The sequence below is a fragment of the Palaemon carinicauda genome, chromosome 33 (assembly GCF_036898095.1).
Source record: "Palaemon carinicauda isolate YSFRI2023 chromosome 33, ASM3689809v2, whole genome shotgun sequence".
Classification (NCBI taxonomy): domain Eukaryota; kingdom Metazoa; phylum Arthropoda; class Malacostraca; order Decapoda; family Palaemonidae; genus Palaemon; species Palaemon carinicauda.
This window is the reverse complement of record NC_090757.1, coordinates 11,393,686-11,410,820: the sequence shown is the minus strand read 5'-3', so window position 1 is coordinate 11,410,820 and position 17,135 is coordinate 11,393,686. Positions and strand designations below refer to the sequence as shown.

Below are 17,135 nucleotides of genomic sequence, written 5' to 3'. Positions count from 1 at the left end.
TGTTACCGAAGAATTTGAAATGTTTTTCATCTTCTAATCTCGTCCATAACATTAATCTTTTCATCCTGTCTTAACTTAGGCTTCTTGTTATAGATATTAGGAATTTCAAATATTGTACATCATTTATATTTTGCAATCTTCATAAGAAATACCGTACATTTCAACATGTATTTTCATAGTCAAGGATCAATAGAGTTCTTAGACATTTGATATAATAAACTGTGCTGCACTGCACAGTATTTTTAATTCAAGCATCTGCAATGAATAAATTCTAAAACACAAAATGTGTATAAATTATCAATAACTTGAGTTGGAATTTACTCTTTTGCTTAAGTTTCATGTTACTGGAATTTAAATATAGTGTATAAAAAGGTGTAGCACCAATATAGAATATGTTTTAAAAAAAATTTTTTTTCCTTTTGAGATGTATCAACTTTATCTAATAATTAGTACTTATTTTTTTTTAAAGAAAGTCTGTCTTGTTGTATCATGATGGGACCTACATATTTGATTTTAGGTTTCTTTTCAATTGTGGAGAGGGATCACAAAGGCTTGCTTACGAACACAAAGTGAAGTTGGGAATGATGGAGCATATTTTAATTACCCATAAATCCTGGAGTAATGTTGGAGGCCTTCCTGGAATTCTCCTGACACTTCAAGATACTGGTGTTCCAGAGATTAATCTTCATGGACCTGCTGGAATTGTGAGTATGATTAAAATGTTGAGTTTTTTATTTACCGTAATAGATGTGTACAGTAATCTTAGTTGATCTTTTGATTTTATGCAATGTTACTAAATGTTCATAAATTAGAGAAGCATTTCCATAGGCAGTTAATGTTATTTGTTAGCAGAAGATTATTCACAGAAACAGGCCATGAAGTGTGTTAGCAAATAAATTTTTTATAACATAAATAGCTGAGATTTGATGTCACGTGTTGTTACTCTTCCTATTGTAGGAATCTCTGTATTATGGTACAAGACATTTTATACGCTTTCGGGATTTAAACATCAACTACAGGCATTATACAGAAAATAATGGCATTATCGGTGATGCCAATGATCCATTAAGTATTGAAGCTGTTCCTCTCTGGGCCAAAGAAGAGTCATCAAGTGGTGAAAGCAGTGAGAAAGATTCTTTGGAGGAAAATGAGGAGGAAGGTAAGATGTTGTATAATAATATTTACTAATTCAGCAATAAATCTGGGGTTTACAATTTCTTTTAATGGGTGAGAAATAAGTTTGTTCCGTAACCGAAATACAAACCACGCTATTTACATTGGGTTTACTTTCAGTGTAGCTGAAATGACGAGCCAATAGTTTTTAACGAGGGTTAACTACCCCCGCGCTAGTTAGTGGGGGTAGGGGAAGGGGTAGCTTGCTACCCCTCCCCCCCACCACACCGGTGATTTGCTTCACTTCACTTTTGGCTCCGGCAATGAACAGACGTGTCTGTCCATCGTCCTCGTTTGACAGCCTTAATCTTTTTTGCTTTTCCTCAGCTTGTGTGCGTTTGAAGTTGGCCTCACCCTTGGATATCCATCATGCGCAAGTGTCCTGGTATTGCCGGTCGCCCTTGCGGTACTTTCATGTCTGCGGTGGATACGGATCCTCACACCCTTTGCCCACAGTGTTGAGGCCGACGGTGTGACAGAGAAAATAATTGTAGTGAGGGCAGGGAGTGGTCTGCCTCCCAGTGGGAGAAGTTTGGCCGCCGGCGTAAGAAGAAGTCCATGAGAGACCGTTCTCCTTCTGGGGTTGCCTTGAAGGAGGAAGGCTCTCGGGACACTTCTTTCGCCGCCCAGACCTCCTCCGAAGCTCCTCGTCTGACTCCTAAGGAGAGACCGCCGAGTGGGAGCGCAGGCCCTAGTTCTGTTTCCCGACCTTGGGTTGGGGGAGAGGGCGTCGCCTCCCATAGCGGGGCGGATCCCCCTCCTCCCCCGGGGGAGGTTATTGATAATGATTCGTTGTCTCATGATGATCTCTTTCAGCTTTGGGCTTCCTTGTGGCTGAAGGGCCTGCCCTCCAAGGAAGCCCTGTTTGACCTTGTCCAGTTGGGGGCCGCTGTTAAGCAGTCGCCGGTGATAGCAGAGGTAGATCCTCTGTCTATCGTCGACGTCGTGGTGACAGAGGCTTCCGACGGGTCGGGGCAAACCTCTGCGGTTCCTGATGAGGGTGACGTTTCTGAAGGCTCTCCTTCCCTTCTGTACATCCTTCGAAGGGGGAGGGGAGTCCCACGGGCTCTTCTGCTGCCAAGCCTCCCTCTCGGGGGAGCGCTTTGACTGAGACTCCTCTTCGGAGGACGGATGATCCTGACGTCCCTCCTCGTGGCCGCCTTCGCCGTAAGGCTCACCGTCCACTACGTCGTAAGGGCCTCCCGTCTCCCTATAAGGGTGCTAAGAGGCGCCTTTTTGAATCTTCTCCTTCCTCCAATGGGGGGACTCCTCGCCGTAAGCAGCCTGCAGCTCCTGCCTCCTTAGACCCCTCTGGGGATCGATCTCCTACGCCTTCCAGACCTTCCGCCCCTGGTGCAGATGGACAGCAGTCTGACCTCGTCATCTGACAGGCAACGGTCCCTTCGGGGCAAGGGGTTCCCTCCCACGGTGTGGGTGCTTCCCTTGCGCGTCAGGGTTCCCCTGCGCGCCCTTCTGCAGTGTTAGCACACAGGCGCTCTCCTGCTCGTCAGCGTTCTCCTGATCGCCAGCGCTCTCCTGTTCGTCAGCGCTCTCCTGATGATCGTCGCCCCACTGCTCGCCAGCGCTCTCCTGAGTACTCCGAACATCCTGCTGTTCCTGTTGTGCGCCTTGCACGCCATTGGTCTCCTGAGCGCACTTCTGCTGTGTTAGCGCTCAGGCGCTCTCCTGCTCGTCAGCTTTCTCCTGATCGCCAACGCTCTCCTGAGTACTCCGAACATCCTGCTGTTCCTGTTGTGCGCCCTGCGCGCCATCGGTCTCCTGAGCGCTCTAGATCTCCTGCCCATCAGAGCGCACCTGCGCTCCCAGTTCCTGACACGCGCCCTGTGCACCCACGTTTGCCCGCGCGACCTGGAACTTCGGTTCAGGTCTTGGACCAGAACTCTTCTTCTCCTCGCCCTCGCGATCCTGCTCGTCAGCCTGTTCCAGCACAGCAACGCTCGCAGTCGCCTGCGCGTAGTTCTAAGGCTACTGTACGCCCTCGCGCCCACGCTCCTCCTGTTCCTGAGGCCGTTCGTGAATGTTCGCCTTTGAGCAACGCGCTGGCAGCTCCCACACAGGATTCCACGCGTTGTCCTTCTGCTCACCAGCGATCACCAGCTCGCCAGCGACCACAGACGCGTCAACGTTCACCTGCTCGTCAGCGATCCCCAGTGCGTCAACGATCCCCAGTGCGTCAACGATCCCCAGTGCGTCACCAATCCCCTGAACATCGGCGATCTCCTGACCGCCGGCGTGATCTTTCGCCTGCACGCAAGCGCTCTCCTACGCGTCGGTGCCCAGAGGACCTGGAGAGACACGGGTCTCCTTCTTCCAGCTCGACCGTGCGCGGTCGCTCGCCTGCGCGTTCTACGCGCCATCGATCGCCTGCTCACCATCGATCGCCTGCTCACCATCGATCTCCCACGCGTTATAGGTCCCCTGGACACCATCAACAGCGGTCGTTGGAGCGATCTCGTTCACTTGTGCGTCAACGCGTTCCCTCGCCCACGCGCTCACTCGCTAGCTCGCCCACGCGCTCACTCGCTAGCTCGCCCACGCGCTCACGTGCTTACTCGCCCACGCGCTCATACGCTCACTCGCCTACACGCCCGCGCGTGACTGCTCCCGCTCCCGCGCTCAATTGTCTCTGCGCATTTGCGCACCCGCGCTCAATTGTCTCCGCGCATTTGCGCACCCGCGCTCAATTGTCTCCGCGCATTTGCGCACCCGCGCTTCAACAGCCTCTCGCGTGCGACTCCTTAGTGTCGCCTACGCACGAGCGTCAGCGCTACCCCCGTTCGCGTCGGGTACCGCAGCTCGCGACAGCAGCAGGGACGCGTGTCGCCAGACTGCAATCAGGATCGCTCCCGCCTAAACGCAGGTCTCTGTGTCAGGATAGGGAAGACCCATCAGAGAGGTCAGAACAACTTTCTTCCCCTTTTTCTTCACAGGCAGGTCCAGTGGTGTCCACTCCGAAGGATCGCCCGATCTCCTTCCCTCCAGCGGCGAATTTCGGACTCTTATGTCCGTGACTCGGCAGTCCTGGTTTGGTCCTCTGATGCGGGCGTTAGTGAAGGCTATGAAGCCGGCACTCACCAATCAAGGACACACGCCAACGACGGCCTTGCCCCCGCTGAAGAGAAGGAGAGGAGTGGACTTCGTGGTGACTTCTCTCAGGGAGAAGCTGGTTCCTAAGAGGTCTGTTAGGAAGGCTCCATCCCCTTCGCAGGCGCTTTCTCCTTCTCCTGAAGACGAGGCTTTTCCATCCGCAGGAGAATCCAGTGAGGTAGCGGTCTCCCCCTCGGCACCAAGGGGGGAGTCGTCTCCTCATGGAGGGGAATCGTCTCGCGTGGAAGGCACCTTCCAGACCTCTTTGTTGGGGTCGTGTATCCCGCCCAGGAGAGAACCTAAAGACTCCAAGACAATTTCGAAGTCTTCTTCGCGAATTCGTCAGGATCCAGCTGCACCCCGGGAGAACGTCTGCGCATCTCCCCAGGAAGAGATTCTGGGGACGGGAGACTTAGCTGCCAGTCCACAGGGAGGAGACCAGCAAGAGTCGGAGCATGCCTTCTGGCAAGTCCTGAGCCTGATGAGGCATCTCAACGGGTTCATGAATCCCGTGATCGCCCCTCGGGAAGGCAAGGACACGGTCCTGGATCAGGTGTACGGTACTCAGAAGGCCCCCAAGGCCAGCGCGGCTTTGCCCTTATCCCAGGGGCTGAAGAGTGCCAGAGCCAGGGCCATTGCTCAACTCGCGGTTCTCGTCTCCTCCAGTCGTTCCTCTGCCGGGAACAAACTCCTCCCACTTCCTCGTCTCCAGCAGAGGAGGTATTTTGAGATCATGGGGGAGTCTAGCCTCGCTCTTCCCCTCCATCATTCGGTAGAAGAGCTCGCTAGGGGAGATCCCCTTGAGAAGCTCACCGCCTGGCAGGTGACGTTCTCGGCGTCGGAGATCCTGAGCCATGAGAAGGTCGCGAAGTGCGTCATGCAAGCCACTTCGTGGCTGGATATCTGGCTAGGTTCTCTGCGCATCTTATTGCGCTTCGAGGATATGTCTAAGGAGGCCAATAGGAAGGCTTTGGAGACCTTCCTCCTCTCGGGCACTCGCTCCATCGAGTTCCTGGCACATCAGGTTACCAACCTTTGGGCCAACTCAGTGTTGAAGCGTCGTGATGCGGTGACTGAGAAGATTCACCCAAAGGTCCCCGCCGTGGATGTCTGCAGGCTCAGGCACGCTTCCCTCCTTTGGGGGAGTCTGTTCGAGCCGCAGAACATGGAACGCACAGCTGAGAGGTGGAGGCAGTCGCCAGGACTCCCTCCTCCAAAGGACCCTTGCATCTCGGCCTTATAAGCCTCCAGCTCCGCAGCAACCGCAGCAGCAGCCTCGCAAGACACCAAAGCAGGCACCAGCAGCTAAGAAAGTGGTGTCTAAACCCCAGCCCTTTCCAGCCAAGGTCAAGAGGGGTGGTAAGTCCTCCAGGGGAGGCAAGACTCCTAGAGGGAGCGGCCGCGGCCGCAAACGCTAGGAGTGGCAGTCCCCCCGCGTGTCCACCTGTTGGGGGATGCCTTCAAAGTTGCGTGCACAGGTGACAGCAACAAGGGGCCGATGCTTGGACGGTCTCTGTGATCGGCCAAGGCTATCGCGTCCCATTCACGACATCTCTACCTCCCCTGATAGTGAATCCAGTGTCGTTGAGCTCCTATGCCATGGGATTGGTAAAGGGGCTAGCCCTTCGGGCAGAAGTCGAGACCATGCTCAAGAAGGATGCTCTCCAGGAGGTCGTCGACGGCTCCCCAGGCTTCTTTAGTCGACTCTTTCTTGTAAAGAAGGCGTCTGGAGGCTGGAGACCTGTCATCGACCTCTCAGCTCTGAACAAGTTTGTCAAGCAAACTCCGTTCAGCATGGAGACAGCGGACACGGTCAGACTTGCAGTGAGACCACAAGACTTCATGTGCACACTGGATCTAAAGGACGCGTACTTCCAGATCCCAATCCATCCGTCTTCCAGGAAGTACTTGAGATTCAGCCTAGACAGCAAGACCTACCAGTTCAAGGTGCTGTGCTTCGGTCTCTCCACAGCACCTCAGGTGTTCACAAGTGTTTTTACCCTGATTTCATCTTGGGCGTACAGGAACGGCATCCGTCTCCTTCGTTATCTGGACGACTGGCTGATGCTAGCAGACTCGGAGTCACCGAGACAGGCTTCTGGGACTTTGCCAGGATCTGGGGATCGTGGTAAATCTCGAGAAGTCCTCTCTGCAGCCATCCCAACGACTGGTTTATCTAGGCATGTTGTTAGACACCAATCTCCACAAAGCCTTTCCATCAGACGACAGGATAGCAAGGCTGAGAAGGGTTGGCGGAACCCTTCCTCAGGCGAGAAGAGCTTCCCGCCCAATCGTAGTTGCATCTCTTAGGTCACCTGTCCTCCCTGGCTCGTCTGGTTCCAAACGACCGTCTCAGGATGAGATCCTGCAGTGGCGGCTCAAGTCCCGGTGGAATCAAGGATCCGATTCCCCGGACGTGCAGGTCCTGATAGGACCTTCGGAACAGGCGGACCTGCGGTGGTGGCTGGTTGACGAGAACCTGCGAAAGGGAGTAGATCTTCTCGTCCTCCCCCCGGAGTTGACACTTTTCGTACGCGTCAAAAGAAGGGTGGGGGGGGGGGGGGCGCACATTCTGAACCAGAGGACCTCAGGCCTTTGGTCAGAATCAGAAAAGTACCTGCACATCAACCTGCTAGAGATGAAGGCCGTCTTTCTGGCTCTTCAACAGTTCCAACGGACCCTGGCGGGTCACTCCGTGGTGGTGATGAGCGACAACACCACGGTAGTGGCTTATATCAACAAGCAGGGAGGTACTTTCTCGCAGCAGCTATCCCATCTTGCAGTAGAGATTCTGAGGTGGACCGAAGTCCACTCGATAACACTATCAGCTCGCTTCATTCCTGGCAAGAGGAATGTGCTCTCCGGCAGTCTGAGCAGGGCTTCGCAGATAGCGAGTACCGAGTGGTCTTTGGATCCTCAGATAGCCAACAAAGTCCTGACTTTGTGGGGTTCCCCGACCATGGATCTGTTTGCGACAGCCTTGAATTTCAAGCTGCCCCTGTACTGCTCCCCAGTCCCGGACCCCAAGGCACTCTGGCAAGATGCTTTCCAACAACAGTGGGACAACATCGACGTGTACGCCTTTCCACCGTTGTGTCTGATGAGAAGGGTGCTCAACAGGACCAGACTATCGGTCAACTGTTCGATGACTCTGATAGCTCCGCTATGGCATCACGCGGAATGGTTCCCGGACCTTCTGCAGCTCCTGACGGAGCTCCCGAGAGAACTTCCCCCACGACACGAGCTACTCAGACAACCACACTGCAACATTTTCCACAAGGCCGTAGCCTCGCTTCGGCTTCACGCCTGGAGACTGTCCAGCGTCTCCTCACGGAGAAAGGCTTTTTGCAACAGGTTGCGGAGAGAATGTCTCGGCACCTGCGAAGGTCCTCTGAGGGAGTCTACCAGCGAAGTGGAGAGTCTTCTGTGGTTGGTGTCGTGGGAGGGGTATCTCTCCACTCGATGCCACTATTCCAGCAATAGCGGAGTTCCTCGTGTATATGCGGGAGGAAATGCGCCTTTCGGTCTCAGCGGTAAAAGGCTATTGCTCAGCCTTGAGCTTGGCTTTTAGGCTGAAAGGAGTGGACATTTCTTCCTCGCTGGTACTCTCTCTACTCATACGTAGCTATGAGCTTACCTGCCCTCAGTCGGAAGTGAGACCTCCTCCTTGGAACGTGGTTCGGGTTCTCAGGGCTCTTAAGAGACCTCCCTTCGAACCATTACGCCAGGCCTCTGATCGCCACCTGTCTTGGAAGACTGCTTTCCTGCTCGCTTTGGCCTCTGCCAAGCGAGTTAGTGAACTTCATGGTCTCTCGTACGACATCGCCCATTCAAGGGGATGGGGGGGAGGTAACGTTCAGGTTCGTCCCAGAGTTTGTTGCCAAGACTCAGAATCCTGGAGTGCCGGACCCACGATTCGACTCTTTCAGGATCGCGAGTCTCCGTTCTGTAACAAGTGACTCAGACCAGCTGCTACTATATCCAGTGAGGAGTCTGACGTATTACTTGAAGAGAACAGCTGCAGTTCATCCTTAAGTGCGTGCATTGTTTGTTAGCACAGGCAGGACGAAGAGGAGGGTCACCAAGAATACCATCTCGGCTTGGATTTGAAGGGTTATCCATCACGCCTTGAATCTAGACCCTCCTCCGTCACGTCGCCCTAGGGCACTCGACGTCAGGGGCATTGCTACGTCCCTGGCCTTCAAGAGAAACTTCCCTGTGACGCAGGTGCTTCAAGGTGGGGTCTGGAAGCGTCAGACGAACTTCACAGCCCACTACCTGCAGGACGTGACCCACAGGATCCTCGATACCTTTTCTATCGGCCCTGTGGTGGCTGCACAACAGCGGGTCTAACCTCAGGGTCCTTTATGGACAAGTAGCAGTAGGTTGAGGGCGTTGTTATCCGGTTTTAGTCTGCGTGAATGAAGGAGTATGTCTGACCCTTACTTCTTTCTTCATCCTCCCCTCTCTTGGGGAAGCAGCAGCCTGGTCCTAGCATAGCTGACCTCAACCTCTGCAGGTAACCCATGCTTCCTTGTGCTCCTAGTATTAGGTTTAATACTATCGCGTCCCCCATACCCTGACGAGGTGGTATTGGGAACGTCCTATCCTGGATTCCTATCTAAAGGTCTCAAGGTCAACTTCATAGGACGAGTCACGCTCTTTCCTCCACATACAACTTATGTTGGCCACACGTTCCTCGCGAAGCAAGGAACTTGTTAGGTGCAGGGGCTCCTTTTCTCAAGTGCTATTCACTGGGAGGCGGAGCCCCCGGGTAAAGCCAAAGTCAGTAAGGCTGGGGACTTTCCAACCTTCCTAAGGGGTAAGTCACCCAATGTAAATAGCGTGGTTTGTATTTCGGTTACGGAACAAATGACAAATTCGGAGGTAATTTGTATTTTTCCTAACCATTAAAACCTTAGCTATTTACACATATTTGCCCACCAGCCCTGTCCCCCAAGTCAAGTCCTACCTCTTAAGTGAAGTGAAGCAAATCACTGGTATGTTGGGGGGGAGGGGGTAGCCTACCCCCGCTAACTAGTGCAGGGGTAGTTAACCCTCGTTAAAAACTATTGGCTCGTCATTTCAGCTACGCCGAAAGTAAACCCAATGTAAATAGGTAAGGTTTGTATGGTTAGGAAAAATACAAATTATCTCTGAATTTGTCATATTAGGCAAGATATGATTAAGAAAATTTGGCTACTAGACTTGGAGACATGAAAAATAATAAATGATAAGTCTATCATCAGTGCAAGGCATCATTTCCCATCCGTTTTAATCCTTTTATATTTTTGGATCACAAATAGCAAAGGAATGTTAATTTTTAACCGGAGAGAGACTAATACAATACTTCTTATATATAAGATCTTGCTTATCATCCATCTATCACTCGGTATATTTTAAGCATTCCTTCAGCTCTCATCTGTCCAAGCATTTTTTTTACTAAAGTAAAAGTAAAAGCCTTTTATGTATATAATTAATTTTCTGTTCAAGCTTAGTTTTTTATTCAAGTAAAAGTAAAAGCCTTTTTATGTATAATTAATTTTTTGTATGCATTTTAAACTACTTTATCATTTTAGTTGAAGATCTCTATGCACATGAGCAGTCTTGGATAAAGAAGAATCCAGGACTCAGGAGAGATTATCTGACTGCAGAAGAAAGAAGTAAGATGCATGAAGAAAGCAGAAAATGTAAAAATTTGTCCGTTGCGTATATATGCAGACCCCCTCCAAAAGTAAGTTACCCAATGTTTTCTGACACTATACACAAAGAAACATGCAATTTACAGCAATCAGAAAAGAACCCAATGTGGAGAATGGTAGTTTTAATTTGTTTTCATTCAGTATTTAATTCATTCACTGAATTTACATTTGATAATGTGTGATGTAAGTTTATAATACAGTAGTTCAATACTGTTAAGAGACACGATATATATAATTAGCAAGTTACTTTTATAATGACTTATATTACATGAAAGTGATGGAGAGACAGAAATTGAATGTGTTTGAGATGAAGTGTCTAAGGAGTATGGTTGGTGTATCTCGAGTAGATAGGGTTAGGAACAAAGTGGTGAGAGTGAGAGCGGGTGTAAGAAATGAGTTAGCAGCTAGAGTGGATATGAATGTGTTGAGGTGGTTTGGCCATGTTGAGAGAATGGAAAATGGCTGTCTGCTAAAGAAGGTGATGAATGCAAGAGTTGATGGGAGAAGTACAAGAGGAAGGCCAAGGTTTGGGTGGATGGATGGAGTGAAGGAACCTCTGGTTGATAGGAGGATAGATGTGAGAGAGGTAAGAGAGCGTGCTAGAAATAGGAATGAATGGCGAGCGATTGTGACGCGGTTCCGGTAGGCCCTGCTGCTGCCTCCGATGCCTTAGATGACCGCAGAGGTAGCAGCAGTAGGGGATTCAGCATTATGAAGCTTCATCTGTGGTGGATAATGTGGGAGGGTTGGGCTGTGGCACCCTAGCAGTACCAGCTGAACTCGGTTGAGTCCCTTGTTAGGCTGGAGGAATGTAGAGAGTAGAGGTCCCCTTTTTTATTTTGTTTCATTTGTTGATGTCGGCTACCCCCCAAAACTGGGGGAAGTGCCTTGGTATATGTGTGTATGTATATTACATAATTATCTCATAACCTGACAAAGCCCTGGAATCAAAGTTGTTGAACTTTTGATGATTGATTTATATTACTAGGGATTTTCCAGTATCACTCAGGTTCTAGATTTACCCAAATTTTACACAACTACTTTACCTCGGTTCTCACTTCCTTTCTTCTATTTTGCTGTCCAATATCTTAAGCTTTTACTTCATAATGCAAATGTGGATTTGGTTCCCCTAACAGCCCTTTGTTGCCTTCGGTAAAATCAAAGCTTTTGCAAAGGGTTTTTATTCACCCCAGTCGTCGGTTGTTTGTTGGTTTGTGAGCAACTTTGTACAAAAATTGGGGAACCAATTTTGAGCAAACTTGGTAGTCATGTTGGTTATGACCCAAGCATGAATCTGTAACATATTGGATAAAATACATCAAAGTACAAGTACATAGCAGTACTTTAAAGATAATCGTAATGTTGAGGAAATGGCAAATATTTTGTTAGTTTATTTTTGGTTTGTGAACAACATTATGCAAAAACTTTTGCAATAATTTCAACGAAACTTGGTGGACATTGGTATATGACCCAAGGACAACTCCATGATTTTGAAGAAAGTACACCGAAGTACAAGTGCGCATTGGAGTTAAGGGGAAAATAAGACTGGTTGATGTGGCAAAGGCATGCTGTCTATCCAGTGCCCCTTAAGGTGCTGAATGGCTTACCCACCCATATTGCCCAAATTATGTTAATCAAATCTAATTATTATTAAAGTAATGGAGATTTACCAATCCAATGGTAATCTAATCCAAACCTACCTCTGTACCAACATTTCAAGAAATAAAACATGTTTAGTTTAGCATTATGAATTTAAACTTATTATTATTATTATTATTATTGTTATTATTATTATTATTATTGTTATTGTTATTATTATTATTATTATTATTATTATTATTATTATTGTTATTATTATTATTATTATTATTATTGTTATTATTATTATTATTATTATTATTATTATTATTATTATTATTAGCTAAACCACAACCCTAGTTGGGAAGGCACGAAGATATAAGCCCAAGGGCTCCACCAAGGAAAGGTGAGGAAAGGAAATAAGAAAATAAATACACTACAAGAGAAGTAATGAACAATTAAAGTAAGATATTTAAAGAATAGTAAAAAAAATTAAAGTAGATCTTTCACATGTAAGCTATAAAAAGATTTTTATGTCAGCCTATCCAACATAAAAACATGTGCTGCAAGTTTAAATTTTTGAGATTGCAAATGGTTGACTTTTGACTGGTCTACCATTGAGAGAAATAAACATGTTGAAGTTATTCTATGTACACTAAGAATAAGCAGTATTGTTTAATGAATGCCAGAGTTTCCTTTTTGCAATGAACATTTTGTTATTCTGAAGGTAGACTTTTGATTCAGTTGGCCAGTACTCTCAAATACGGCTAATGTTTCATATTCTTCAACCACAATATTCAAGCATAGTATTTATTGATAAAAGTTATTAGTTTTTCTTAATATCACTGTATTATCCACATGTAAGAAGTGGTTACTGAGTTAGATAGGTCAATAAAAATCCATAAGAATGCACATGATAGTTACCATAAAATTTATAGTTCTGAGAAGTTTATAATAACTATATAAAATTTTGGTTATTTAAGATGCAACCATAGGCTCATTTCCACAGATTGGGAGAATTTAATTAATTTATGGGGTGAATTACCCTACAGTAATGTACAGTACTTAGGTTTTACATGAACAAAAGATATTAAAACAGGTATATTGTGATTAAAGCATTTTGTAAAGTAACCACTTCTACACTTGGAGCTTTCCTCTTAAAGTTTTTAACCAAAGTTTTTAACCACAGTTTCTTTCTGACAGGCTGGTGCACTATTACTTCAGAAATGTGTTAAAGAAGGAGTACCTCCGGGGCCACTATTAGGAGATCTAAAGAGAGGACAGAATGTCACCTTGCCAAACGGAAAAGTGGTTTTGGCATCAGAAGTCACAGCACCAGATGATCCTGGGCCTGTTTTTATTGGTAGAGTGATCATTTTTTTTTTCTTGATTTTTTTTTTTAATCTATTTTTTTAGGTTTAGTGTTCTGAGGCTTGGCAGTGTTTAGTGCATAGATCTTTTATGTGGTGTAATTGTAGTTTGTTTAGTTTAATAGTAATCTATTATTGTTTTTTCTGCACTTTTTGGGTATCAGTAAATGTAATGAATATATAATCCTGAAGACCAAAAATTATTTATGAATTTCTATAAGCTTTTAATGCCAATTTTTATTTGGGTATAGAGCATACCAAAATATTTCTGTAGAAGTTAATATAAGCCAAGTATGAAGAAAATTATTATACATTCCTTTTACACTTGGTAAACTTGGTTTTTCTCTTCTTGATCTTTTAGTTGTAGAAACTCCAACCGTGGCATATTTAGACTCTTTATTGGAGAGTACAGCATTCACAAAGTATCAAGCATCAGCAGCTGGTGACGGAGATTTGGCAGAAGTAGTGGTGCATTTCACACCAGCACACGTCATGAAGGACCCTCGGTACCAAGAATGGATGTCGCGATTTTCTAAATCCACTAGTCATTTGTGTATAAATGAAGGCAGCTTGTGTATGGGGTCAGAAGCTGTTCATCGAATACAGTACAAACTAAATCTACTCAGTGAACATCTTTTCCCTCTATTAAAAGATCAGAGTATTCCTTTGAAAAAAATAGGAGATAATGGTAAAGATTGCTCTGATAATCAGGATGGAATTAATGGGAATACTCTGCAGACAGGGACGTCAACAGAAAGTAACCATACAACCATAGACAACAGTGGTACTTCTGTTTTGAATTCAGACTTAACCATAGGACCCATACATCAAGCGACGACATTAATGACCTATCATATTAGACCCAGGAAGAAGCTTGACCGGTAAGATTGATATAATGGTTTTGTTATTTATTTTTGTTCCTTAATTTTTTTTTTTTTTTTTTTTTTTTTTTTTTTTTTTTTTTTTTTTTTTTGTAACTAATGAAACATTTGACATTCAAATTATCAAGGTTTACTTTTCAAGGGAAATTTCCTGGTGCAAGTTTCAGTTCTTAATTTTTATGAAATAAAATAGAGGGTACAAGTGAGAGGAAACTTAGAAATTACTAATGTAACTATTCAGAATGGAGGAAGATTATGCCAGGAAAATAAAAATGATAAAGGATTGGGAATTGACTGACTAGTTGTTGACCTTAGCGTTCAAATGAATGCAAACATTAGGAAAAATCTTAATAATTTTTTTCTGGTAAAACATTTAATGATTTGAGTAATTATAACTAAACAGTGGAAATTCCTTTTCTCAAGTTGTTGACCTTAGTGTTCAAATGAATGCAAACATTAGGAAAAACCTTAATAATATTTTTTCTGGTAAAACATTTAATGATTTGAGTAATCATAACTAAACAGTGGAAATTCCTTTTCTCAAGATCATACTCTTGATTGCAGATCAAGTGAGTTAAGCTTAACCCCTGAAACTTACAAGGCAGAATGTTATGCAATGAATAACTTTACATCTGCATTGGAGGAGGCAAAGCTTAAGCTTCTTGAGAGTGTGGGCAATGCAGAAGAATCAAACAGTTATCCTAACATAATCTTCTTAGGAACTGGTTCTTGTATTCCAAACAAAACGCGAAACACGTCGGGAATATTGCTGAACCTGAGGTAAGATTTAATCCTTTTTTATTGTCCTTTCAGAAGTTTATATGACATTGGATTGGTCTGTAGGTACAGCTGTTTTTTTATATTGCAGATTTATATAACATATAGCCTGGCATATTCTCTTTTTTAAAGGTCTTGTTAAAAAACCATTGATAGTATTAGATAATTTCTTCAAAATTTTCACTCTTACTTGTTCCACAGATATTTAATGAATAGAATTTGCACCCTACAAGTTTTAATATTTTTAGAATATTTTATTTTAAGTTTTCATTACTTATATTGTTTATTTCCTTTCCTCACTGGGCTATTTTTCCCTTTTGCAGCCCTTTGGCTTATAGCATCCTGCTTTTCCAACTAGAGTTGTAGCTTGGCTAGTGATAATAGTAATGATGATAATAATAATATTCCTCGTATGTACATATTTTAAGTGGGCATGAACATTTAAACATTAGAGTGTTGAATCTGGAACAAAAAAACACATACAGTAGGGTCCCGAATTAAGCGTGTTCGAATTACCACGATTCCCCTTTTCCACGATCGCTATTTTTCAAAAATAAATTTTCTGTATCCACGAGGCTGTTCAAAGTTCGCGAGTCAAGCACTACAAAATGTATCAAATCTATAGTCTTTTTAAGTATATTGGGTAGCCCTAAATACGGTGATTTATAATAAATGTTACAAAACAATATTAACATTACATTTCATTAACATAATTTCATGATGAATAGCCTATTTAAGGATAAAATTCCACAACAATGAAATCAACTGTTAACTGTGCGAGTCCAGCTGACAAAATGTAAACAGAAATGTGGTTACGTTCTCGGCAATCTTTATCTTTCTCCAACCTTACGATAATTGTAATGGTAGTGTTAATGATGGTATATTAAAGCATTATTTTTGTTTAGTACAGTATATTTAAAAGCCTTATTTTTCCCTCTGGGCGTTCAAGGTTTTCACGAGTAGACTGGGTTCGTTTATCGGCAGTGAATAGCCTAAACTTCGGTAACGAGTCGTCAATATTTTGTCATATTTTAAACAGTAGGCTATACATTTGATTTGCAAACATTGGTTTTGTAGAGTAGACGGTAAAATAAAATCTAGAGAGAGAGAGAGAGAGAGAGATTTCTGCCATCAAATCTCTCTCTCTCTCTCTCTCTCTCTCTCTCTCTCTAGATTTTATTTTACCGTCTACTCTACAAAACCAATGTTTGCAAATCAAATGTATAGCCTACTGTTTAAAAATATGACAAAATATTGACGACTCGTTACCAAAGTTTAGGCTATTCACTGCCGATAAACGATAACAAACCCTTTAATGCAAACTAACTGTATCCTTTGATATTCCTCTATATTTATCACGAATTCCTTCTATACCTCCTCAGACACTCTTATTTCAAATATCTAAATTATTCTTATCACAACTAACACCATCTAGTCATTTTCATTCCATTATATCTATTATTCCTCTGGATCTTATTCCCTTTCCTTATTCTGTTTATTCGATGGGATTCGTTTTTTCCCTTTACCGTCTTTCAGAATCTATTTTTAGCCACTGGCAACCAAATCCCCCCTTCCCCCGTCTCCTACCGTCTCTCCTGCGAGTCCACCTAGGCTATCTCAACACTCCCCCCACCTTCATCCTCCCCTGTTCTAGGTCTGTAACCTTCTGCGTCATAATATCTCTCTCTCTCTCTCTCTCTCTCTCTCTCTCTCTCTCTCTCTCGTTATACAATACTTACAAATAGATGAAGAAACCAAAATCGGTTTTCTTGAAGTGTCAATTAAATACAAAACGAAAAAATTATACCGTGTATACATCCATTTCAATCATAGCTTAAAATACGGTAACCGATTTCGTCAGCAAACCACTATTTTTTAGGAAACACCATTCTATTCCAGAAATTTTTTACTCTTTAAATGTCAATTGCGCTATAATAAAACATGTACTTATGTTGTAAAATTTCGGGTGTGTTTTAAAAATCGAGTATTGCTAACTTATTTTTGTTTTACTTTTGGCTGTGATCACATCAGCTGATGTCTAGCTTCCGCGCGAATACAATAACAAAGAATTGTTTACACCATTTCTTAACTTATTCAAACCATCTATACAGTTAATATTACATAAACACCAATGTGTTATAACCTATCATATTTATTGTTAGTACTTTAAAACCATCCCTCTCTCTCTCTCTCTCTCTCTCTCTCTCTCTCTCTCTCTCATCGAACGTTATAGCGGTAACCTAATTGTTCGGTGACTTTAAAAATAGGCCTAGTACTTTCTTCTTTACCTTTTTTGCATATGGATCCATAATTGAGGTGGGTACAAGTTGACTTATAACTGAAGTTAGGAAAAGTATTTTGGATATGGAAAGGACAATTATCTTTCGTAACAGTTTAGAATTATCGTAAGTTATCACTCTGTCATTAGCGGCAGTTTGCTATTGTGGATTAAACGCATAAGGAAAAAAACATTTCCAGCTTTGCTACGAATTTAGGAATTTATATGGATACGGTAAGTAAAATATTTGTAATAACATAATGTTTAC

General features: G+C 44.4%; 1 protein-coding gene across 1 annotated transcript in view; it reads left to right on the top strand.

Annotated features, from left to right (window-relative positions):
• LOC137626046 (ribonuclease Z, mitochondrial-like) overlaps positions 1 to 17,135 on the top strand; it is an 80,194-nt gene that overhangs the window by 41,372 nt on the left and 21,687 nt on the right. Inside the window, exons 3-8 of the mRNA XM_068357130.1 lie at positions 518 to 704; positions 958 to 1,159; positions 9,861 to 10,015; positions 12,765 to 12,924; positions 13,293 to 13,812; positions 14,377 to 14,592. Of these exons, the coding sequence (XP_068213231.1) occupies positions 518 to 704; positions 958 to 1,159; positions 9,861 to 10,015; positions 12,765 to 12,924; positions 13,293 to 13,812; positions 14,377 to 14,592 (1,440 nt within the window). The remainder of the gene's footprint in view (positions 1 to 517; positions 705 to 957; positions 1,160 to 9,860; positions 10,016 to 12,764; positions 12,925 to 13,292; positions 13,813 to 14,376; positions 14,593 to 17,135) is intronic.